This window comes from Aquarana catesbeiana, linkage group LG09, assembly GCF_042186555.1.
Source record: "Aquarana catesbeiana isolate 2022-GZ linkage group LG09, ASM4218655v1, whole genome shotgun sequence".
Classification (NCBI taxonomy): domain Eukaryota; kingdom Metazoa; phylum Chordata; class Amphibia; order Anura; family Ranidae; genus Aquarana; species Aquarana catesbeiana.
The window spans coordinates 416,194-439,621 of record NC_133332.1 but is presented as its reverse complement, the minus strand read 5'-3'; the positions used below and the strand labels follow the sequence as shown (position 1 = coordinate 439,621).

Here is a 23,428-nt window from a genome sequence, read left to right as displayed (position 1 = left end):
AGAAGATGGAGGATGGGGGACAGAGGATGGAGGATGGGGGACAGAGGATGGAGGATGGGGACAGAGGATGGAGGATGGGGACAGAGGATGGAGGATGGGGGACAGAGGATGGAGGATGGGGGTCAGAGGATGGGGGACAGAGGATGGGGGACAGAGGATGGAGGATGGGAGACAGGGGATGGAGGATGGGGGACAGAGGATGGAGGATGGGGACAGAGGATGGGGGACAGAGGATGGAGGATGGGGACAGAAGATGGAGGATGGGGGACAGAGGATGGGGGACAGAGGATGGGGGACAGAGGATGGAGGATGGGAGACAGGGGATGGAGGATGGGGGACAGAGGATGGAGGATGGGGGACAGAGGATGGAGGATGGGGGACAGAGGATGGAGGATGGGGACAGAGGATGGGGGACAGAGGATGGAGGATGGGGACAGAAGATGGAGGATGGGGGACAGAGGATGGAGGATGGGGGAAAGAGGATGGAGGATGGGGGACAGAGGTTGGAGGATGGGGGTCAGAGGATGGGGGACAGAGGATGGGGGACAGAGGATGGAGGATGGGAGACAGGGGATGGAGGATGGGGGACAGAGGATGGAGGATGGGGGACAGAGGATGGAGGATGGGGGACAGAGGATGGAGGATGGGAGACAGGGGATGGAGGATGGGGACAGAGGATGGAGGATGGGGACAGAGGATGGAGGATGGGGACAGAGGATGGAGGATGGGGACAGAGGATGGGGGATGGGGACAGAGGATGGGGACAGAGGATGGGGGATGGGGGACAGAGGATGGAGGATGTGGGATGGTGGACAGAGGATGGAGGATGGGGACAGAGGATGGGGGATGGGGACAGAGGATGGAGGATGGGGGACAGAGGATGGAGGATGGGGACAGAGGATGGAGGATGGGGACAGAGGATGGAGGATGGGGACAGAGGATGGAGGATGGGGACAGAGGATGGAGGATGGGGACAGAGGATGGAGGATGGGGGATGGGGACAGAGGATGGGGACAGAGGATGGAGGATGGGGACAGAGGATGGAGGATGGGGGATGGGGACAGAGGATGGGGACATTGGATGGAGGATGGGGGACAGAGTATGGGGGATGGGAGAAGATATTACCTTCAGATCATGAAGCACCAAGTCACAAATCCCTCGTGTTCCAAGGCTAACAATGCGGTCCAGAGTGCCCTCAGATTGGTGCAGAAGCTCCGCCCCTTGTGTTTTATCCAGTTGGCCCATCCGCGTTGCAAATTCCCTGTTTGGGGTGATAGAGGAGCGGGTGAATGGACTGTGAATGGACTATGCCCTATGTGAATGTGTGTGGACAATGTGATCATGTTTCCCATCATATGTGCCAGGAACCGTCAGACTGCAGATTCTCTGGTCATGTGACACATGAAGGGGTCAGTTGGTTGGATTTCTGGTGGGGTTTGGGATCTTCTCTCACCGGAATGGTGGGCAGCAGTTGACAATGTTGGTGATGCGGCAGATGAAGTTGTCTGTGGTCCCAATCGGTCCATCTTGCTCGGAGTAGATTCTTTCCACCGTCTTATGGAAGCTGACCCCCAAGAGAAAAGTCAAATGGTTAAAGAGAACCAGTACAGTCATAAAAAGCAATCTGCATCTTCTCTGAACAGCTCAGGATGGGATATGTCTGGTGTAGCATCCATTGTACCGCATCTTATTATACAAGGCAGACAGAGGGAATATGTGATGAGCAAATATGGCCACCAACCTCCGGAATATGGAGACAGGACCTCGGGAATATCCATCCGAAAATAAACCCATCCAACTTCTATTAAATATATCATAAAAAACAATCCCTGTGTCTCCTCTGGGGACATTCACCCTCTCTGTGTCTCCTCTGGGGAGATTCACCCTCTCTGTGTCTCCTCCGGGGACATTCACCCTCTCTGTGTCTCCTCTGGGGACATTCACCCTCTCTGTGTCTCCTCCGGGGACATTCACCCTCTCTGTGTCTCCTCTGGGGACATTCACCCTCTCTGTGTCTCCTCTGGGGAGATTCACCCTCTCTGTGTCTCCTCCGGGGACATTCACCCTCTCTGTGTCTCCTCCGGGGACATTCACCCTTTCCGTGTCTCCTCTGGGGACATTCACCCTCTCCGTGTCTCCTCTGGGGAGATTCACCTTCTCTGTGTCTCCTCTGGGGAGATTCACCCTCTCTGTGTCTCCTCTGCAGAGATTCACCTTCTCTGTGTCTCCTCTGGGGAGATTCACCCTCTCTGTGTCTCCTCTGCAGAGATTCACCTTCTCTGTGTCTCCTCTGGGGAGATTCACCCTCTCGGTGTCTCCTCTGGGGAGATTCACCATCTCTGTGTCTCCTCTGGGGAGATTCACCCGCTCTGTGTCTCCTCTGAGGAGATTCACCCGCTCTGTGTCTCCTCTGCAGAGATTCACCTTCTCTGTGTCTCCTCTGGGGAGATTCACCCTCTCTGTGTCTCCTCTGAGGAGATTCACCCGCTCTGTGTCTCCTCTGGGGAGATTCACCCTCTCTGTGTCTCCTCTGGGGAGATTCACCCTCTCTGTGTCTCCTCTGGGGAGATTCACCCTCTCTGTGTCTCCTCTGGGGAGATTCACCCTCTCTGTGTCTCCTCTGCAGAGATTCACCTTCTCTGTGTCTCCTCTGCAGAGATTCACCTTCTCTGTGTCTCCTCTGGGGAGATGCACCCGCTCTGTGTCTCCTCTGGGGAGATTCACCATCTCTGTGTGTCCTCTGGGGAGATTCACCCTCTCTGTGTCTCCTCTGGGGAGATTTGCCCTCTCTGTGTCTCCTCTGGGGAGATTCACCCTCTCTGTGTCTCCTCTGGGGAGATTCGCCCTTTCTGTGTCTCCTCTGGGGAGATTCACCCTCTCTGTGTCTCCTCTGCGGAAATTCACCCGCTCTGTGTCTCCTCTGCGGAGATTCACCCGCTCTGTGTGTCCTCTGCGGAGATTCACCTTCTCTGTGTCTCCTCTGGGGAGATTCACCCTCTCTGTGTCTCCTCTGGGGAGATTCACCATCTCTGAGTCTCCTCTGGGGAGATTCACCCGCTCTGTCTCCTCTGGGGAGATTCACCCTCTCTGTATCTCCTCTGTGGAGATTCACCCTCTCTGTGTTTCCTCTGGGGAGATTCACCCTCTCTGTGTCTCCTCTGGGGAGATTCACCCTCTCTGTGTCTCCTCTGGGGAGATTCACCTTCTTTGTGTCTCCTCTGGGGAGATTCACCCTCTCAGTGTCTCCTCTGGGGAGATTCACCCTCTCTGTGTCTCCTCTGGGGAGATTCACCCTCTCTGTCTCCTCTGGGGAGATTCACTCTCTCTGTGTCTCCTCTGGGGAGATTCACCCTCTGTGTGTCTCCTCTGGGGAGATTCGTCCTCTCTGTGTCTCCTCTGGGGAGATTTACCCTCTCTGTGTCTCCTCTGGAGAGATTTACCCTCTCTGTGTCTCCTCTGCAGAGATTCACCTTCTCTGTGTCTCCTCTGGGGAGATGCACCCGCTCTGTGTCTCCTCTGGGGAGATTCACCATCTCTGTGTGTCCTCTGGGGAGATTCACCCTCTCTGTGTCTCCTCTGGGGAGATTTGCCCTCTCTGTGTCTCCTCTGGGGAGATTCACCCTCTCTGTGTCTCCTCTGGGGAGATTCGCCCTTTCTGTGTCTCCTCTGGGGAGATTCACCCTCTCTGTGTCTCCTCTGCGGAAATTCACCCGCTCTGTGTCTCCTCTGCGGAGATTCACCCGCTCTGTGTGTCCTCTGCGGAGATTCACCTTCTCTGTGTCTCCTCTGGGGAGATTCACCCTCTCTGTGTCTCCTCTGGGGAGATTCACCATCTCTGAGTCTCCTCTGGGGAGATTCACCCGCTCTGTCTCCTCTGGGGAGATTCACCCTCTCTGTATCTCCTCTGGGGAGATTCACCCTCTCTGTGTTTCCTCTGGGGAGATTCACCCTCTCTGTGTCTCCTCTGGGGAGATTCACCCTCTCTGTGTCTCCTCTGGGGAGATTCACCTTCTTTGTGTCTCCTCTGGGGAGATTCACCCTCTCAGTGTCTCCTCTGGGGAGATTCACCCTCTCTGTGTCTCCTCTGGGGAGATTCACCCTCTCTGTCTCCTCTGGGGAGATTCACTCTCTCTGTGTCTCCTCTGGGGAGATTCACCCTCTGTGTGTCTCCTCTGGGGAGATTCGTCCTCTCTGTGTCTCCTCTGGGCAGATTTACCCTCTCTGTGTCTCCTCTGGAGAGATTTACCCTCTCTGTGTCTCCTCTGGAGAGATTCACACTCTCTGTGTCTCCTCCGGGGAGATTCACCCTCTCTGTGACTCCTGTGGGGAGATTCACCCTCTCTGTGTCTCCTCTGGGGACATTCACCCTCTCTGTGTCTCCTCTGGGGACATTCACCCTCTCTGTGTCTCCTCTGGGGAGATTCACTCTCTGTCTCCTCTGGGGAGATTCACCCCCTCTGGGGAGATTCGCCCTCTCTGTGTCTCCTCTGGGGACATTCACCCTTTCTGTGTCTCCTCTGGGGAGATTCACGCTCTCTGTGTCTCCTGTGGGGACATTCACCTTCTCTGTGTCTATTCTGGGGAGATTCACCCTCTCTGTGTCTGCTCTGGGGAGATTCACCCTCTCTGTCTCCTCTGGGGAGATTCACCCTCTCTGTCTCCTCTGGGGAGATTCACCCTCTCTGTCTCCTCTGGGGAGATTCACCCTCTCTGTGTCTCCTCTGGGGAGTTTCAACCTCTCTGTGTCTCCTCTGGGGAGATTCACCCTCTCCGTTTCTCCTCTGGGGAGATTCACCCTCTCTGTGTCTCCTCTGGGGAGATTCACCCTCTCTGTGTCTCCTCTGGGGAGATTCACCCTCTGTGTCTCCTCTGGGGAGATTCACCCTTTCCGTGTCTCCTCTGGGGAGATTCACCCTCTCCGTGTCTCCTCTGGGGAGATTCACCCTCTCCGTGTCTCCTCTGGGGAGATTTACCCTCTCCGTGTCTCCTCTGGTGACATTCACCCTCTCCGTGTCTCCCTGGGGAGATTCACGCTCTCTGTGTCTCCTGTGGGGAGATTCACCTTCTCTGTGTCTACTCTGGGGAGATTCACCCTCTCTGTGTCTGCTCTGGGGAGATTCACCCTCTCTGTGTCTCCTCTGTGGAGATTCACCCTCTCTGTGTCTCCTCTGGGGAGATTCACTCTCTGTGTCTCCTCTAGGGAGATTCACCCCCTCTGGGGAGATTCGCCCTCTCTGTGTCTCCTCTGGGGACATTCACCCTTTCTGTGTCTCCTCTGGGGAGATTCACACTCTCTGTGTCTCCTGTGGGGAGATTCACCTTCTCTGTGTCTCCTGTGGGGGATTCACCCTCTCTGTGTCTCCTCTGGGGAGATTCACCCTCTCTGTGTCTCCTCTGGGGAGATTCACCCTCTCTGTGTCTCCTCTGGGGAGACTCACCCTCTCTGTGTCTCCTCTGGGGAGATTCACCCTCTCTGTGTCTCCTCTGGGGACATTCACCCTCTCTGTGTCTCCTCTGGGGAGATTCACCCTCTGTGTCTCCTCTGGGGAGATTCACCCTCTCTGTGTCTCCTCTGGGGAGATTCACCCTCTCCGTGTCTCCTCTGTAGAGATTCACCCTCTCTGTGTCTCCTCTGTAGAGATTCACCCTCTCTGTGTCTCCTCTGGGGAGATTCACCCTCTCTGTGTCTCCACTGGGGAGATTCACCCACTCTGTGTCTCCTGTGGGGAGATTCACCCTCTCTGTGTCTACTCTGGGGACATTCACCCTCTCTGTGTCTCCTCTGGGGACATTCACCCTCTCTGTGTCTCCTCTGGGGACATTCACCCTCTCTGTGTCTCCTCTGGGGACATTCACCCTCTCTGTGTCTCCTCTGGGGAGATTCACCCTCTCTGTGTCTCCTCTGGGGAGATTCACCCTCTCTGTGTCTCCTCTGCAGAGATTCACCTTCTCTGTGTCTCCTCTGCAGAGATTCACCTTCTCTGTGTCTCCTCTGGGGAGATGCACCCGCTCTGTGTCTCCTCTGGGGAGATTCACCATCTCTGTGTGTCCTCTGGGGAGATTCACCCTCTCTGTGTCTCCTCTGGGGAGATTTGCCCTCTCTGTGTCTCCTCTGGGGAGATTCACCCTCTCTGTGTCTCCTCTGGGGAGATTTGCCCTCTCTGTGTCTCCTCTGGGGAGATTCACCATCTCTGTGTGTCCTCTGGGGAGATTCACCCTCTCTGTGTCTCCTCTGGGGAGATTCGCCCTTTCTGTGTCTCCTCTGGGGAGATTCACCCTCTCTGTGTCTCCTCTGCGGAAATTCACCCGCTCTGTGTCTCCTCTGCGGAGATTCACCCGCTCTGTGTGTCCTCTGCGGAGATTCACCTTCTCTGTGTCTCCTCTGGGGAGATTCACCCTCTCTGTGTCTCCTCTGGGGAGATTCACCATCTCTGAGTCTCCTCTGGGGAGATTTACCCGCTCTGTCTCCTCTGGGGAGATTCACCCTCTCTGTATCTCCTCTGGGGAGATTCACCCTCTCTGTGTTTCCTCTGGGGAGATTCACCCTCTCTGTGTCTCCTCTGGGGAGATTCACCCTCTCTGTGTCTCCTCTGGGGAGATTCACCTTCTTTGTGTCTCCTCTGGGGAGATTCACCCTCTCAGTGTCTCCTCTGGGGAGATTCACCCTCTCTGTGTCTCCTCTGGGGAGATTCACCCTCTCTGTCTCCTCTGGGGAGATTCACTCTCTCTGTGTCTCCTCTGGGGAGATTCACCCTCTGTGTGTCTCCTCTGGGGAGATTCGTCCTCTCTGTGTCTCCTCTGGGGAGATTTACCCTCTCTGTGTCTCCTCTGGAGAGATTTACCCTCTCTGTGTCTCCTCTGGAGAGATTCACACTCTCTGTGTCTCCTCTGGGGACATTCACCCTCTCTGTGACTCCTGTGGGGAGATTCACCCTCTCTGTGTCTCCTCTGGGGACATTCACCCTCTCTGTGTCTCCTCTGGGGACATTCACCCTCTCTGTGTCTCCTCTGGGGAGATTCACCCTCTCCGTGTCTCCTCTGGGGAGATTCACCCTCTCCTTGTCTCCTCTGGGGAGATTTACCCTCTCCGTGTCTCCTCTGGTGACATTCACCCTCTCCGTGTCTCCCTGGGGAGATTCACGCTCTCTGTGTCTCCTGTGGGGAGATTCACCTTCTCTGTGTCTACTCTGGGGAGATTCACCCTCTCTGTGTCTGCTCTGGGGAGATTCACCCTCTCTGTGTCTCCTCTGTGGAGATTCACCCTCTCTGTGTCTCCTCTGGGGAGATTCACTCTCTGTGTCTCCTCTAGGGAGATTCACCCCCTCTGGGGAGATTCGCCCTCTCTGTGTCTCCTCTGGGGACATTCACCCTTTCTGTGTCTCCTCTGGGGAGATTCACACTCTCTGTGTCTCCTGTGGGGAGATTCACCTTCTCTGTGTCTCCTGTGGGGGATTCACCCTCTCTGTGTCTCCTCTGGGGAGATTCACCCTCTCTGTGTCTCCTCTGGGGAGATTCACCCTCTCTGTGTCTCCTCTGGGGAGATTCACCCTCTCTGTGTCTCCTCTGGGGAGATTCACCCTCTCTGTGTCTCCTCTGGGGAGATTCACCCTCTCTGTGTCTCCTCTGGGGAGATTCACCCACTCTGTGTCTCCTCTGGGGAGATTCACCCTCTCTGTGTCTCCTCTGGGGAGACTCACCCTCTCTGTGTCTCCTCTGGGGAGATTCACCCTCTCTGTGTCTCCTGTGGGGAGATTCACCTTCTCTGTGTCTACTCTGGGGACATTCACCCTCTCTGTGTCTCCTCTGGGGACATTCACCCTCTCTGTGTCTCCTCTGGGGACATTCACCCTCTCTGTGTCTCCTCTGTAGAGATTCACCCTCTCTGTGTCTCCTCTGTAGAGATTCACCCTCTCTGTGTCTCCTCTGTAGAGATTCACCCTCTCTGTGTCTCCTCTGTAGAGATTCACTCTCTCTGTGTCTCCTCTGGGGACATTCACCCTTTCTGTGTCTCCTCTGGGGAGATTCACGCTCTCTGTGTCTCCTGTGGGGAGATTCACCTTTTCTGTGTCTACTCTGGGGAGATTCACCCTCTGTGTCTGCTCTGGGTAGATTCACCCTCTGTGTCTGCTCTGGGGAGATTCACCCTCTCTGTGTCTGCTCTGGGGAGATTCACCCTCTCTGTGTCTGCTCTGGGGAGATTCACCCTCTCCGTGTCTCCTCTGGGGAGATTCACCTTCTCTGTGTCTCCTCTGGGGAGACTCACCCTCTCTGTGTCTCCTCTTGGGAGATTCACCCTCTCTGTGTCTCCTCTTGGGAGATTCACCCTCTCTGTGTCTCCTCTGGGGAGATTCACCCACTCTGTGTCTCCTCTGGGGAGATTCACCCACTCTGTGTCTCCTCTGGGGAGATTCACCCTCTCTGTGTCTCCTCTGGGGAGATTCACCCACTCTGTGTCTCCTCTGGGGAGATTCACCCACTCTGTGTCTCCTCTGGGGAGATTCACCCTCTCTGTGTCTCCTCTGGGGAGATTCACCCACTCTGTGTCTCCTCTGGGGAGATTCGCCCTCTCTCTGTCTCCTCTGGGGAGATTCACCCTCTCCGTGTCTCCCCTGGGGACATTCACCCTCTCTGTGTCTCCTCTGGGGAGATTCACCCTCTCTGTGTCTCCTCTGGGGAGATTCACCCTCTCTGTGTCTCCTCTGGGGAGATTCACTCTCTCTGTCTCCTCTGGGGAGATTCACCCCCTCTGGGGAGATTCGCCCTCTCTGTGTCTCCTCTGGGGACATTCACCCTCTCTGTGTCTCCTCTGGGGAGATTCACTCTCTCTGTGTCTCCTCTTGGGAGATTCACCCTCTCTGTGTCTCCTCTTGGGAGATTCACCCTCTCTGTGTCTCCTCTGGGGAGATTCACCCACTCTGTGTCTCCTCTGGGGAGATTCACCCACTCTGTGTCTCCTCTGGGGAGATTCACCCTCTCTGTGTCTCCTCTGGGGAGATTCACCCACTCTGTGTCTCCTCTGGGGAGATTCACCCACTCTGTGTCTCCTCTGGGGAGATTCACCCTCTCTGTGTCTCCTCTGGGAGATTCACCCTCTCTGTGTCTCCTCTGTGGAGATTCACCCTCTCTGTGTCTCCTCTGGGGAGATTCACTCTCTGTCTCCTCTGGGGAGATTCACCCCCTCTGGGGAGATTCGCCCTCTCTGTGTCTCCTCTGGGGACATTCACCCTTTCTGTGTCTCCTCTGGGGAGATTCACCCACTCTGTGTCTCCTCTGGGGAGATTCACCCACTCTGTGTCTCCTCTGGGGAGATTCACCCACTCTGTGTCTCCTCTGGGGAGATTCACCCACTCTGTGTCTCCTCTGGGGAGATTCACCCACTCTGTGTCTCCTCTGGGGAGATTCACTCTGTGTCTCCTCTAGGGAGATTCACCCCCTCTGGGGAGATTCGCCCTCTCTGTGTCTCCTCTGGGGACATTCACCCTTTCTGTGTCTCCTCTGGGGAGATTCACACTCTCTGTGTCTCCTCTGGGGAGATTCACCCTCTCTGTGTCTCCTCTGGGGAGATTCACCCTCTCTGTGTCTCCTCTGGGGAGATTCACCCTCTCTGTGTCTCCTCTGGGGAGATTCACCTTCTCTGTGTCTCCTCTGGGGAGACTCACCCTCTCTGTGTCTCCTCTGGGGAGATTCACCCTCTCTGTGTCTCCTCTGGGGAGATTCACCCACTCTGTGTCTCCTGTGGGGAGATTCACCTTCTCTGTGTCTCCTCTGGGGACATTCACCCTCTCTGTGTCTCCTCTGGGGAGATTCACCCTCTCTGTGTCTCCTCTGGGGAGATTCACCCTCTCTGTGTCTCCTCTGTAGAGATTCACCCTCTCTGTGTCTCCTCTGTAGAGATTCACCCACTCTGTGTCTCCTCTGGGGAGATTCACCCACTCTGTGTCTCCTCTGGGGAGATTCACCCACTCTGTGTCTCCTCTGGGGAGATTCACCCACTCTGTGTCTCCTCTGGGGAGATTCACCCACTCTGTGTCTCCTCTGGGGAGATTCACCCTCTCCGTGTCTCCTCTGGGGAGATTCACCCTCTCCGTGTCTCCTCTGGGGAGATTCACCCTCTCCGTGTCTCCTCTGGGGAGATTCACCCTCTCAGTGTCTCCTCTGGGGAGATTCATGCTCTGTGTCTCCTCTGGGGAGATTCACGCTCTCTGTGTCTCCTGTGGGGAGATTCACCCTCTCTGTGTCTGCTCTGGGGAGATTCACCCTCTCTGTGTCTCCTCTGGGGAGATTCACCCTCTCTGTGTCTCCTCTGGGGAGATTCACCCTCTCTGTGTCTCCTCTGGGGAGATTCACCCTCTCTGTGTCTCCTCTGTGGAGATTCACCCTCTCTGTGTCTCCTCTGGGGAGATTCACTCTCTCTGTGTCTCCTCTAGGGAGATTCACCCCCTCTGGGGAGATTCGCCCTCTCTGTGTCTCCTCTGGGGACATTCACCCTTTCTGTGTCTCCTGTGGGGAGATTCACCTTCTCTGTGTCTCCTCTGGGGAGATTCGCCCTCTCTCTGTCTCCTCTGGGGAGATTCACCCTCTCTGTGTCTCCTCTGGGGACATTCACCCTCTCCGTGTCTTCTCTGGGGAAATTCACCTTCTCCCTGTCTCCTCTGGGGAGATTCACCCTCTCCCTGTCTCCTCTGGGGAGATTCACCCTCTCTGTGTCTCCTCTGGGGAGATTCACCCTCTCTGTGTCTCCTCTGGGGAGATTCACCCTCTCTGTGTCTCCTCTGGAGAGATTCACCCTCTGTGTCTCCTCTGGAGAGATTCACCCTCTCTGTGTCTCCTCTGGGAGATTCACCCTCTCTGTGTCTCCTCTGTGGAGATTCACCCTCTCTGTGTCTCCTCTGGAGAGATTCACCCTCTCCGTGTCTCCTCTGGAGAGATTCACCCTCTCTGTGTCTCCTCTGGGGAGATTCACCCTCTCTGTGTCTCCTCTGGGGAGATTCACCCTCTCTGTGTCTCCTCTGGGGAGATTCACCCTCTCTGTGTCTCCTCTGGGGAGATTCGCCCTCTCTCTGTCTCCTCTGGGGAGATTTGCCCTCTCTCTGTCTCCTCTGGGGAGATTCACCCGCTCTGTGTCTCCTCTGGGGAGATTCACCCGCTCTGTGTCTCCTCTGGGGAGATTCACCCTCTCTGTGTCTCCTCTGGGGAGATTCACCCTCTCTGTGTCTCCTCTGGGGAGATTCACCCTCTGTGTCTCCTCTGGGGAGATTCACCCTCTCTGTGTCTCCTCTGGGGAGATTCACCCTCTCTGTGTCTCCTCTGGGGAGATTCACCCTCTCTGTGTCTCCTCTGTGGAGATTCACCCTCTCTGTGTCTCCTCTGGGGAGATTCACCCTCTCTGTGTCTCCTCTGGGGAGATTCACTCTCTCTGTGTCTCCTCTAGGGAGATTCACCCCCTCTGGGGAGATTCACCCTCTCTGTGTCTCCTCTGGGGACATTCACCCTCTCCGTGTCTTCTCTGGGGACATTCACCCTCTCCCTGTCTCCTCTGGGGAGATTCACCCTCTCCCTGTCTCCTCTGGGGAGATTCACCCTCTCTGTGTCTCCTCTGGGGAGATTCACCCTCTCTGTGTCTCCTCTGGAGAGATTCACCCTCTCTGTGTCTCCTCTGGAGAGATTCACCCTCTGTGTCTCCTCTGGAGAGATTCACCCTCTCTGTGTCTCCTCTGGGAGATTCACCCTCTCTGTGTCTCCTCTGTGGAGATTCACCCTCTCTGTGTCTCCTCTGGAGAGATTCACCCTCTCTGTGTCTCCTCTGGGGACATTCACCCTCTCCGTGTCTCCTCTGGGGACATTCACCCTCTCCGTGTCTCCTCTGGAGAGATTCACCCTCTCCGTGTCTCCTCTGGAGAGATTCACCCTCTCTGTGTCTCCTCTGGGGAGATTCACCCTCTCTGTGTCTCCTCTGGGGAGATTCACCCTCTCTGTGTCTCCTCTGGGGAGATTCACCCTCTGTGTCTCCTCTGGGGAGATTCACCCTCTCTGTGTCTCCTCTGGGGAGATTCACCCTCTCTGTGTCTCCTCTGGGGAGATTCACCCTCTCTGTGTCTCCTCTGTGGAGATTCACCCTCTCTGTGTCTCCTCTGTGGAGATTCACCCTCTCTGTGTCTCCTCTGGGGAGATTCACTCTCTCTGTGTCTCCTCTAGGGAGATTCACCCCCTCTGGGGAGATTCGCCCTCTCTGTGTCTCCTCTGGGGACATTCACCCTTTCTGTGTCTCCTGTGGGGAGATTCACCTTCTCTGTGTCTCCTCTGGGGAGATTCGCCCTCTCTCTGTCTCCTCTGGGGACATTCACCCTCTCTCTGTCTCCTCTGGGGACATTCACCCTCTCCGTGTCTCCTCTGGGGAGATTCACCCTCTCTGTGTCTCCTCTGGGGACATTCACCCTCTCCGTGTCTCCTCTGGGGAGATTCACCCTCTCTGTGTCTCCTCTGGGGAGATTCACCCTCTCTGTGTCTACTCTGGGGAGATTCACCCTCTCTGTGTCTCCTCTGGGGAGATTCACCCTCTCTGTGCCTCCTCTGGGGAGATTCACCCTCTCTGTGTCTCCTCTGGAGAGATTCACCCTCTCTGTGTCTCCTCTGGAGAGATTCACCCTCTCTGTGTCTCCTCTGGGGAGATTCACCCTCTCTGTGTCTCCTCTGGAGAGATTCACCCTCTCTGTGTCTCCTCTGGGGAGATTCACCCTCTCTGTGTCTCCTCTGGGGACATTCACCCTCTCCGTGTCTCCTCTGGGGACATTCACCCTCTCCGTGTCTCCTCTGGAGAGATTCACCCTCTCCGTGTCTCCTCTGGAGAGATTCACCCTCTCTGTGTCTCCTCTGGGGAGATTCACCCTCTCTGTGTCTCCTCTGGGGAGATTCACCCTCTCTGTGTCTCCTCTGGGGAGATTCACCCTCTCTGTCTCTACTCTGGGGAGATTCACCCTCTCTGTGTCTCCTCTGGGGAGATTCACCCTCTCTGTGTCTCCTCTGGGGAGATTCACCCTCTGTGTCTCCTCTGGGGAGATTCGCCCTCTCTCTGTCTCCTCTGGGGAGATTCACCCGCTCTGTGTCTCCTCTGGGGAGATTCACCCTCTCTGTGTCTCCTCTGGGGACATTCACCCTCTATGTGTCTCCTCTGGGGAGATTCACCCTCTGTGTCTCCTCTGGGGAGATTCACCCTCTCTGTGTCTCCTCTGGGGAGATTCACCCTCTCTGTGTCTCCTCTGGGGAGATTCACCCTCTGTGTCTCCTCTGGGGAGATTCACCCTCTCTGTGTCTCCTCTGGGGAGATTCACCCTCTCTGTGTCTCCTCTAGGGAGATTCACGCTCTCTGTGTCAGTTGACCAGGAAACTGCAATGAGGTCCCTGGCCTAAAAGGGGAATTTTTCTTTTTTCTACTTCTCATTGCCCCCCCCATGTTCCTCATACCCCCCCCCAGTAGTGTCTGGAGCCCCTTATTGCCCCCCCATGTTCCTCATACCCCCCCCCAGTAGTGTCTGGGGCCCCTCATTGCCCCCCATGTTCCCCATACCCCCCAGTAGTGTCTGGGGCCCCTCATTGCCCCCCATGTTCCCCATACCCCCCAGTAGTGTCTGGGGCCCCTCATTGCCCCCCATGTTCCCCATGCCCCCCAGTAGTGTTTGGGGCCCCTCATTGCCCCCCTATGTTCCTCATACCCCCCAGTAGTGTCTGGGTCCCTCATTGCCCCCCCAGCAGTGTCTGGGCCCCTCATTGCCCCCCTATGTCCCTCATTGCCCCCCCCCAGCAGTGTCTGGGCCCCCCATTGCCCCCCCCCTTGTTCCTTATTCCCCCCAGCAGTGTCTGAGGCCCCTCATTGCCCCCCATGTTCCTCATTCCCTCCCCAGCAGTGTCTGGGGTCCCTCATTGCCCCCCCATGTTCCTCATTCCCTCCCCAGCAGTGTCTGGGTCCCTCATTGCCCCCCCCGGTAGTGTCTGGGCCCCTCATTGCCTCCCCATGTTCCTCATACCCCCCAGCAGTGTCTGGGGCCCTTCATTGCCCCCCCTTGTTCCTCATTCCCCCTCAGCAGTGTCTTGGCCCCTCATTGCCCCCCCATGTTCCTCATACCCCCCGATAGTGTCTGGGGCCCCTCATTGTCCCCCCATGTTCCTCATACCCCTGGTAGTGTCTGGGCCCCTCATTGCTCCCCCATGTTAATCATACCCCCCGGTAGTGTCTGGGGCCCCTCATTGCCCCCCCATGTTCCTCATACCCCCGATAGTGTCTGGGCCCCTCACTGCCCCCCCATGTTCCTCATTCCCCCCCAGCAGTGTCTGGGGCCCCTCATTCCCCCCCATGTTCCTCATACCCCCCAGCAGTGTCTGGGGCCCCTCATTGCCCCCCCTTGTTCCTCATTCCCCCTCAGCAGTGTCTTGGCCCCTCATTGCCCCCCCCCATGTTCCTCATACCCCCCGGTAGTGTCTGGGGCCCCTCATTGTCCCCCCATGTTCCTCATACCCCCGGTAGTGTCTGGGCCCCTCATTGCTCCCCCATGTTCCTCATTTCCCCCAGCAGTGTCTGAGGCCCCTCATTGCCCCCCATGTTCCTCATACCCCCCGGTAGTGTCTGGGGCCCCTCATTGCCCCCCCCATGTTCCTCATACCCCCGGTAGTGTCTGGGGCCCCTCATTGCCCCCCCCATGTTCCTCATACCCCCGATAGTGTCTGGGCCCCTCATTGCCCCCCCATGTTCCTCATTCCCCCCCAGCAGTGTCTGGGGCCCCTCATTCCCCCCCATGTTCCTCATTCCCCCCCAGCAGTGTCTGGGGCCCCTCATTGCCCCCCCATGTTCCTCATTCCCCCCCAGCAGTGTCTGGGGCCCCTCATTGCCCCCCATGTTCCTCATACCCCCCCGGTAGTGTCTGGGGCCCCTCATTGCCCCCCCCATGTTCCTCATACCCCCGGTAGTGTCTGGGCCCCTCATTCCCCCCATGTTACTCATTCCCCCCCAGCAGTGTCTGGGGCCCCTCATTAACCCTAAGGTACAGATGACACCATATGAGCCCCTCTACAGCCTGAGGTGGCGACATCCGGGGCAAATACCTGTGTAAGAATTCCAAGAAGCAGCTCAGGCAGGTGTGGGAAACCATCATCCCGAATCCTTCATTAATGAGCGGCGCGCGGTCCACGTGTGACTTCATGATCTGTGGGGAGACGTGGTCTGTGACACAGGAAGTGTACGGGGTCCTCAATGTGGGGGGAGGAGACGTGGTCTGTGACACAGGAAGTGTATGGGGTCCTCAATGTGGGGGGGAGACGTGGTCTGTGACACGGGAAGTGTACGGGGTCCACGATGTGGGGGGGGAGACGGTGGTCTGTGACACGGGAAGTGTACGGGGTCCTCAATGTGGGGGGAGACGTGGTCTGTGACACAGGATGTGTACGGGGTCCTCAATGTGGGAGGTATGGTGGCCTGTGACACGGGAAGTGTTTGGGGTCCTCAATGTGGGGGGGAGACGGTGGTCTGTGACACGGGAAGTATACGGGGTCCTCAATGTGGGGGGGAGACGGTGGTCTGTGACACGGGAAGTGTACGGGGTCCTCAATGTGGGGAGGATAGTGGTCTGTGACACGGGAAGTGTACGGGGTCCTCAATGTGGGGGGGACAGTGGTCTGTGACACGGGAAGTGCAAGGGGTCCTCAATATGGGGGGGACAGTGGTCTGTGACACGCGAAGTGTATGGGGTCCTCAGTGTGGGGGGGATGGTGGTCTGTGACACAGAAAGTGCAAGGGGTCCTCAATATGGGGGGGACAGTGGTCTGTGACATGGGAAGTGTACGGGGTCCTCGATGTGGGGGGGGAGACGGTGGTCTGTGACACGGGAAGTGTACGGGGTCCTCAATGTGGGGGGGAGACGGTGGTCTGTGACACGGGAAGTGTACGGGGTCCTCAATGTGGGGGGGATGGTGGTCTGTAACACGGGAAGTGTACGGGGTCCTCAATGTGTGGGGGGGATGGTGGTCTGTGACACAGAAAGTGCAAGGGGTCCTCAATATGGGGGGGACAGTAGTCTGTGACACGGGAAGTGTACGGGGTCCTCAATGTGGGGGGGAGACGGTGGTCTGTGACACGGGAAGTGTTTGGGGTCCTCAATGTGGGGGGATGGTGGTCTATGACACGGGAAGTGTACGGGGTCCTCAATGTGGGGTGGAGACAGTGGTCTGTGACACGGGAAGTGTTTGGGATCCTCAATGTGGGGGAGGGGATGGTGGTCTGTGACACGGGAAGTGTACAGGGTCCTCAATGTGGGGGGAGGGGGGATGGTGGTCTGTGACTCAATGTGGGGGGGTTGCAACACGGGAAGTGTACAGGGTCATCAATGTGGGGGGGATGGTGGTCTGTGACACAGGAAGTGCAAGGGGTCCTCAATATGGGGGGGACAGTGGTCTGTGACACAGGAAGTGTACGGGGACCTCAATGTGGGGGGGATGGAGGTCTGTGACACGGGAAGTGTACAGGGTCCTCAATGTGGGAGGTATGGTGGTCTGTGACACGGGAAGTGTTTGGGGTCCTCAATGTGGGGGGGAGACGGTGGTCTGTGACACGGGAAGTGTACGGGGTCCTCAATGTGGGGGGGGATGGTGGTCTGTGACACGGGAAGTGTATGGGGTCCTCAATGTGGGGGTGATGGTGGTCTGTGATACGGGAAGTGTACGGGGTCCTCAATGTGGGGGGGATAGTGGTCTGTGATACGGGAAGTGTACGGGGTCCTCAATGTGGGGGCGACAGTGGTCTGTGATACGGGAAGTGTACGGGGTCCTCAATGTGGGGGGGACAGTGGTCTGTGACACGGGAAGTGTATGGGGTCCTCAATGTGGGGGGGACAGTGGTCTAAGATACGGGAAGTGTACGGGGTCCTCAATGTGGGGGGGAGATGGTGGTCTGTGACACGGGAAGTGTACGAGGTCCTCAATGTGGGGGGGATGGTGGTCTGTAACACGGGAAGTGTACGGGGTCCTCATTGTAGGGGGGATGGTGGTCTGTGACACAGAAAGTGCAAGGGGTCCTCAATATGGGGGGGGACAGTAGTCTGTGACACGGGAAGTGTACGGGGTCCTCAATGTGGGGGGGAGACGGTGGTCTGTGACACGGGAAGTGTTTGGGGTCCTCAATGTGGGGAGGGGATGGTGGTCTGTGACACGGGAAGTGTACGGGGTCCTCAATGTGGGGGGGATGGTGGTCTGTGACACGGGAAGTGTACGGGGTCCTCAATGTGGGGGGATGGTGGTCTGTGACACGGGAAGTGTTTGGGATCCTCAATGTGGGGGAGGGGATGGTGGTCTGTGACACGGGAAGTGTACGGGGTCCTCAATGTGGGGGGGATAGTGGTCTGTGACACAGGAAGTGCAAGGGGTCCTCAATATGGGGGGGACAGTGGTCTGTGACACAGGAAGTGTACGGGGTCCTCAATGTGGGGGGGATGGTGGTCTGTGACACGGGAAATGTACGGGGTCCTCAATGTGGGGGGATGGTGGTCTGTGACACGGGAAATGTACGGGGTCCTCAATGTGGGGGGATGGTGGTCTGTGACACGGGAAGTGTACAGGGTCCTCAATGTGGGAGGTATGGTGGTCTGTGACACGGGAAGTGTTTGGGGTCCTCAATGTGGGGGGGAGACGGTGGTCTGTGACACGGGAAGTGTACGGGGTCCTCAATGTGGGGGGGATGGTGGTCTGTGACACGGGAAGTGTACAGGATCCTCAATGTGGGAGGTATGGTGGTCTAAGACACGGGAAGTGTTTGGGGTCCTCAATGTGGGGGGCAGACGGTGGTCTGTGACACGGGAAGTGTACGGGGTCCTCAATGTTGGGGGGGAAGACAGTGGTCTGTGACACGGGAAGTGTACGGGGTCCTCAATGTGGGGGGGGGGGGTGGTCTGTGACATGGGAAGTGTACTGGGTCCTCATTGTGGGGGGGATGGTGGTCTGTGACACGGGAAGTGCAAGGGGTCCTCAATATGGGGGGGACAGTGGTCTGTGACACGGGAAGTGTATGGGGTCCTCAATGTGGGGGGGGATGGTGGTCTGTGACACAGAAAGTGTAAGGGGTCCTCAATATGGGGGGACAGTGGTCTGTGACATGGGAAGTGTACGGGGTCCTCAATGTGGGGGGGATGGTGGTCTGTAACACGGGAAGTGTACGGGGTCCTCAATGTGGGGGGGATGGTGGTCTGTGACACAGGAAGTGTACGGGGTCCTCAATGTGGGGGGAGGTGGTCTGTGACACGGGAAGTGTTTGGGATCCTCAATGTGGGGGAGGGGATGGTGGTCTGTGACATGGGAAGTGTACGGGGTCCTCAATGTGGGGGGAGGGGGGATGGTGGTCTGTGACTCAATGTGGGGGGGTTGCGACACGGGAAGTGTACAGGGTCCTCAATGTGGGGGGGATAGTGGTCTGTGACACAGGAAGTGCAAGGGGTCCTCAATATGGGGGGGACAGTGGTCTGTGACACAGGAAGTGTACGGGGTCCTCAATGTGGGGGGGATGGTGGTCTGTGACACGGGAAATGTACGGGGTCCTCAATGTGGGGGGATGGTGGTCTGTGACACGGGAAGTGTACAGGGTCCTCAATGTGGGGAGGGGATGGTGGTCTGTGACACGGGAAGTGTTTGGGGTCCTCAATGTGGGGGGCAGACGGTGGTCTGTGACACGGGAAGTGTACGGGGTCCTCAATGTTGGGGGGAGACAGTGGTCTGTGACACGGGAAGTGTACGGGGTCCTCAATGTGGGGGGGGATAGTGGTCTGTGACACGGGAAGTGTACGGGGTCCTCAATGTGGGGGGGGGATGGTGGTCTGTGACATGGGAAGTGTACTGGGTCCTCATTGTGGGGGGGATGGTGGTCTGTGACACGGGAAGTGTACGGGGTCCTCAATGTGGGGGGGACAGTGGTCTGCGACACGGGAAGTGTATGGGGTCCTCAATGTGGGGGGATGGTGGTCTGTGACACAGAAAGTGCAAGGGGTCCTCAATGTGGGGGGGACAGTGGTCTGTGACACGGGAAGTGTACGGGGTCCTCAATGTGGGGGGGAGACGGTGGTCTGTGACACGGGAAGTGTACGGGGTCCTCAATGTGGGGAGGGAGATGGTGGCCTGTGACACGGGAAGTGTACGGGGTTTTCAATGTGGGGGGATGGTGGTCTGTGACACAGAAAGTGCAAGGGGTCCTCAATATGGGGGGGACAGTGGTCTGTGACACGGGAAGAGTACGGGGTCCTCGATGTGGGGGGGGGACAGTGGTCTGTGCCACCGGAAGTGTACGGGGTCCTCAATGTGGGGGGGATGGTGGTCTGTGACACAGGAAGTGTACGGGGTCCTCAATGTGGGGGGGATGGTGGTCTGTAACACGGGAAGTGTACGGGGTCCTCAATGTGGGGGGGGATGGTGGTCTGTAACACGGGAAGTGTACGGGGTCCTCATTGTAGGGGGGAAGGTGGTCTGTGACACAGAAAGTGCAAGGGGTCCTCAATATGGGGGGGACAGTAGTCTGTGACACGGGAAGTGTACGGGGTCCTCAATGTGGGGGGGATGGTGGTCTGTAACACGGGAAGTGTATGGGGTCCTCAATGTGGGGGAGGGGATGGTGGTCTGTGACACGGGAAGTGTTTGGGGTCCTCAATGTGGGGGAGGGGATGGTGGTCTGTGACACGGGAAGTGTATGGGGTCCTCAATGTGGTGGGGATGGTGGTCTGTGACACGGGAAGTGTACGGGGTCCTCAATGTGGGGGGGATGGTGGTCTGTGACACGGGAAGTGTACGGGGTCCTCAATGTGGGAGGGATGATGGTCTGTGACACGGGAAGTGTACGGGGTCCTCAATGTGGGGGAGATGGTGGTCTGTGACACGGGAAGTGTACGGGGTCCTCAATGTGGGGGGGATGGTGGTCTGTGACACGGGAAGTGTACGGGGTCCTCAATGTGGGGGGGAGACGGTGGTCTGTGACACAGGAAGTGTACGGGGTCCTCAATGTGGGGGGGATGGTGGTCTGTGACAAGGGAAGCGTACGGGTCCTCAATGTGGGGGGGAAGACGGTGGTCTGTGACATGGGAAGTGTACGGGGTCCTCAATGTGGGGGGATGGTGGTCTGTGACACGGGAAGTGTACGGGGTCCTCAATGTGGGGGGGAGACGGTGGTCTGTGACAGGGGAAGTGTACGGGGTCCTCAATGCGGGGGGGATGGTGGTCTGTGACACGGGAAGTGTACGGGGTCCTCAATGCGTGGGGATGGTGGTCTGTGACACAGGAAGTGTACGGGGTCCTCAATGTGGGGGGGGACAGTAGTCTGTGACACGGGAAGTGCAAGGGGTCCTCAATATGGGGGGACTGTGGTCTGTGACACGGGAAGTGTACGGGGTCCTCAATGTGGGGGGGATGGTGGTCTGTGACACAGGAAGTGCAAGGGGTCCTCAATATGGGGGGGGACAGTGGTCTGTAACACGGGAGGTGTACGGGGTCCTCAATGTGGGGGGGATGGTGGTCTGTGACACAGGAAGTGTATGGGGTCCTCAATATGGGGGGGACAGTGGTCTGTGACACGGGAAGTGTACGGGGTCCTCAATGTGGGGGGGAGACAGTGGTCTGTGACACGGAAGTGTACGGCGTCCTTAATGTGGGGGAAGGGGGATGGTGGTCTGTGACACGGGAAGTGTACGGGGTGCTCAATGTGGGGGGGGATGGCGGTCTGTGACACGGGAAGTGTATAGGGTCCTCAATGTGGGGGGTTTCGACACGGGGCGTGTATTGAGTCCTCAGTGTATGGGGGGCAGATGGTGGTCTGTGACACGGGAAGTGTTTGGGGTCCTCAATGTGGGGGGATGGTGGTCTGTGACACGGGAAGTGTTCGGGGTCCTCAATGTGGGGGGGATGGTGGTCTGTGACACGGGAAGTGTACAGGGTCCTTATTGTGGGGGGGGGAGACGGCGGTCTGTGACACGAGAAGTGTATGGGGTCCTCAGTGTGGGGGAGGGGATGGTGGTCTGTGACACGGGAAGTGTACGGGGTCCTCAATGTGAGGGGGGATGGTGGTCTGTGACACGGGAAGTGTACGGGGTCCTCAATGTGGGGGGGAGACGGTGGTCTGTGACACGGGAAGTGTTTGGGGTCCTCAATGTGGGGGGGAGACGGTGGTCTGTGACACGGGAAGTGTACGGGGTCCTCAATGTGGGGGGATGGTGGTCTGTGACACAGGAAGTGTACGGGGTCCTCAATGTGGGGGGATGGTGGTCTGTGACACAGGAAGTGTACGGGGTCCTCAATGTGGGGGGGATGGTGGTCTGTGACACGGGAAGTGTACGGGGTCCTCAATGTGGGGGTGATGGTGGTCTGTGACACGGGAAGTGTATGGGGTCCTCAATGTGGGGGGAGACGTGGTCTGTGACATGGGAAGTGTGCGGGGTCCTCAGTGTTGGGGGAGGAGATGTGGTCTGTGACACGGGAAGTGTACGGGGTCCTCAATGTGGGGGGGAGACGTGGTCTGTGACACAGGAAGTGTACAGGGTCCTCAATGTGGAGGGAGGACACGTGGTCTGTGACACGGGAAGTGTACAGGGTCCTCGATGTGGGGGGGGACAGTGGTCTGTGACAGGGGAAGTGTACGGGGTCCTCAATGTGGGGGGGAGACGGCGGTCTGTGACACGGGAAGTGCAAGGGGTCCTCAATATGGGGGGGACAGTGGTCTGTGACACGGGAAGTGTACGGGGTCCTCGATGTGGGGGGGAGACGGTGGTCTGTGACACGGGAAGTGTACGGGGCCCTCAATGTGGGGGGGAGACGGTGGTCTGTGACACAGGAAGTGTACAGGGTCCTCAATGTGGGGGGGATGGTGGTCTGTGACATGGGAAGTGTACAGGGTCCTCAATGTGGGGGGGATGGTGGTCTGTGACACGGGAATTGTACGGGGTCCTCAATGTGGGGGGATGGTGGTCTGTGACACAGGAAGTGTACGGGGTCCTCAATGTGGGGGGGAGACGGTGGTCTGTGACACGGGAAGTGTACGGGGTCCTCAATGTGGGGGGGACAGTGGTCTGTGACACAGGAAGTGCAAGGGGTCCTCAATATGGGGGGACAGTGGTCTGTGACACGGGAAGTGTACGGCGTCCTCAATGTGGGGGAAGGGGGGATGGTGGTCTGTGACATGGGAAGTGTATAGGGTCCTCAATGTGGGGGGGGGTTGCGACACGGGATGTTTATTGGGTCCTCAGTGTATGGGGGGCAGATGGTGGTCTGTGACACGGGAAGTGTTTGGGGTCCTCAATGTGGGGGGATGGTGGTCTGTGACACGGGAAGTGTACGGGGTCCTCAATGTGGGGGGGATGGTGGTCTGTGACACGGGAAGTGTACGGGGTCCTCAATGTGGGGGGGGTGGTGGTCTGTGACATGGGAAGTGTATGGGGTCCTCAATGTGGGGGGGGACAGTGGTCTGTGATATGGGAAGTGCAAGGGGTCCTCAATATGGGGGGACAGTGGTCTGTGACACAGGAAGTGTACGGGGTCCTCAATGTGGGGGGAGGATGGTGGTCTGTGACACAGGAAGTGTACGGGGTCCTCAGTATGGGGGGGACAGTGGTCTGTGACATGGGAAGTGTACGGGGTCCTTAATGTTGGGGGGGGGTGGTGTTCCGTGACACAGGAAGTGTACGGGGTCCTCAATATGGGGGGGGGGACAGTGGTCTGTGACACGGGAAGTGTAAGGGGTCCTCAATATGGGGGGGGGGACAGTGGTCTGTGACACGGGAAGTGTACGGCATCCTCAATGTGGGGGAAGGGGGGGATGGTGGTCTGTGACATGGGAAGTGTATAGGGTCCTCAATGTGGGGGGGTTGCGACACGGGATGTGTATTGGGTCCTCAGTGTATGGGGGCAGATGGTGGTCTGTGACACGGGAAGTGTTTGGGGTCCTCAATGTGGGGGGATGGTGGTCTGTGACACGGGAAGTGTACGGGGTCCTCAATGTGGGGGGATGGTGGTCTGTGACACAGGAAGTGTACGGGGTCCTCAATGTGGGGGGAGGAGACGTGGTCTGTGACACGGGAAGTGTATAGGGTCCTCAATGTGGGGGGGAGATGGTGGTCTGTGACACGGGAAGTGTATAGGGTCCTCAATGTGGGGGGTTTTGACACGGGACGTGTATTGAGTCCTCAGTGTAGGGGGGGCAGACGGTGGTCTGTGACACGGCAAGTGTTTGGGGTCCTCAATGTGGGGGAGGGGATGGTGGTCTGTGACACGGGAAGTGTACGGGGTCTTGAATGTGGGGGAAGATGTGTTATGAAATTGATATATATTAGACCCCCTAATACCCCCCCATGATCCTCACCCCTCTCCCCAGCAGTGTCTGGTGAATGGTCGTAAATGCCCAGTGAATGGTCGGTGAATGGTCGGT

General features: G+C 57.5%; 1 protein-coding gene across 1 annotated transcript in view; it reads right to left on the bottom strand.

Annotated features, from left to right (window-relative positions):
* Positions 1-23,428, bottom strand: part of LOC141107358 (exocyst complex component 3-like protein 2) — an 86,631-nt gene that overhangs the window by 20,578 nt on the left and 42,625 nt on the right. Inside the window, exons 7-9 of the mRNA XM_073598043.1 lie at positions 15,094-15,194; positions 1,454-1,564; positions 1,126-1,261 (exon numbers count right to left, since the gene is read on the bottom strand). Coding sequence (XP_073454144.1) covers positions 1,126-1,261; positions 1,454-1,564; positions 15,094-15,194 — 348 coding nt within the window. The remainder of the gene's footprint in view (positions 1-1,125; positions 1,262-1,453; positions 1,565-15,093; positions 15,195-23,428) is intronic.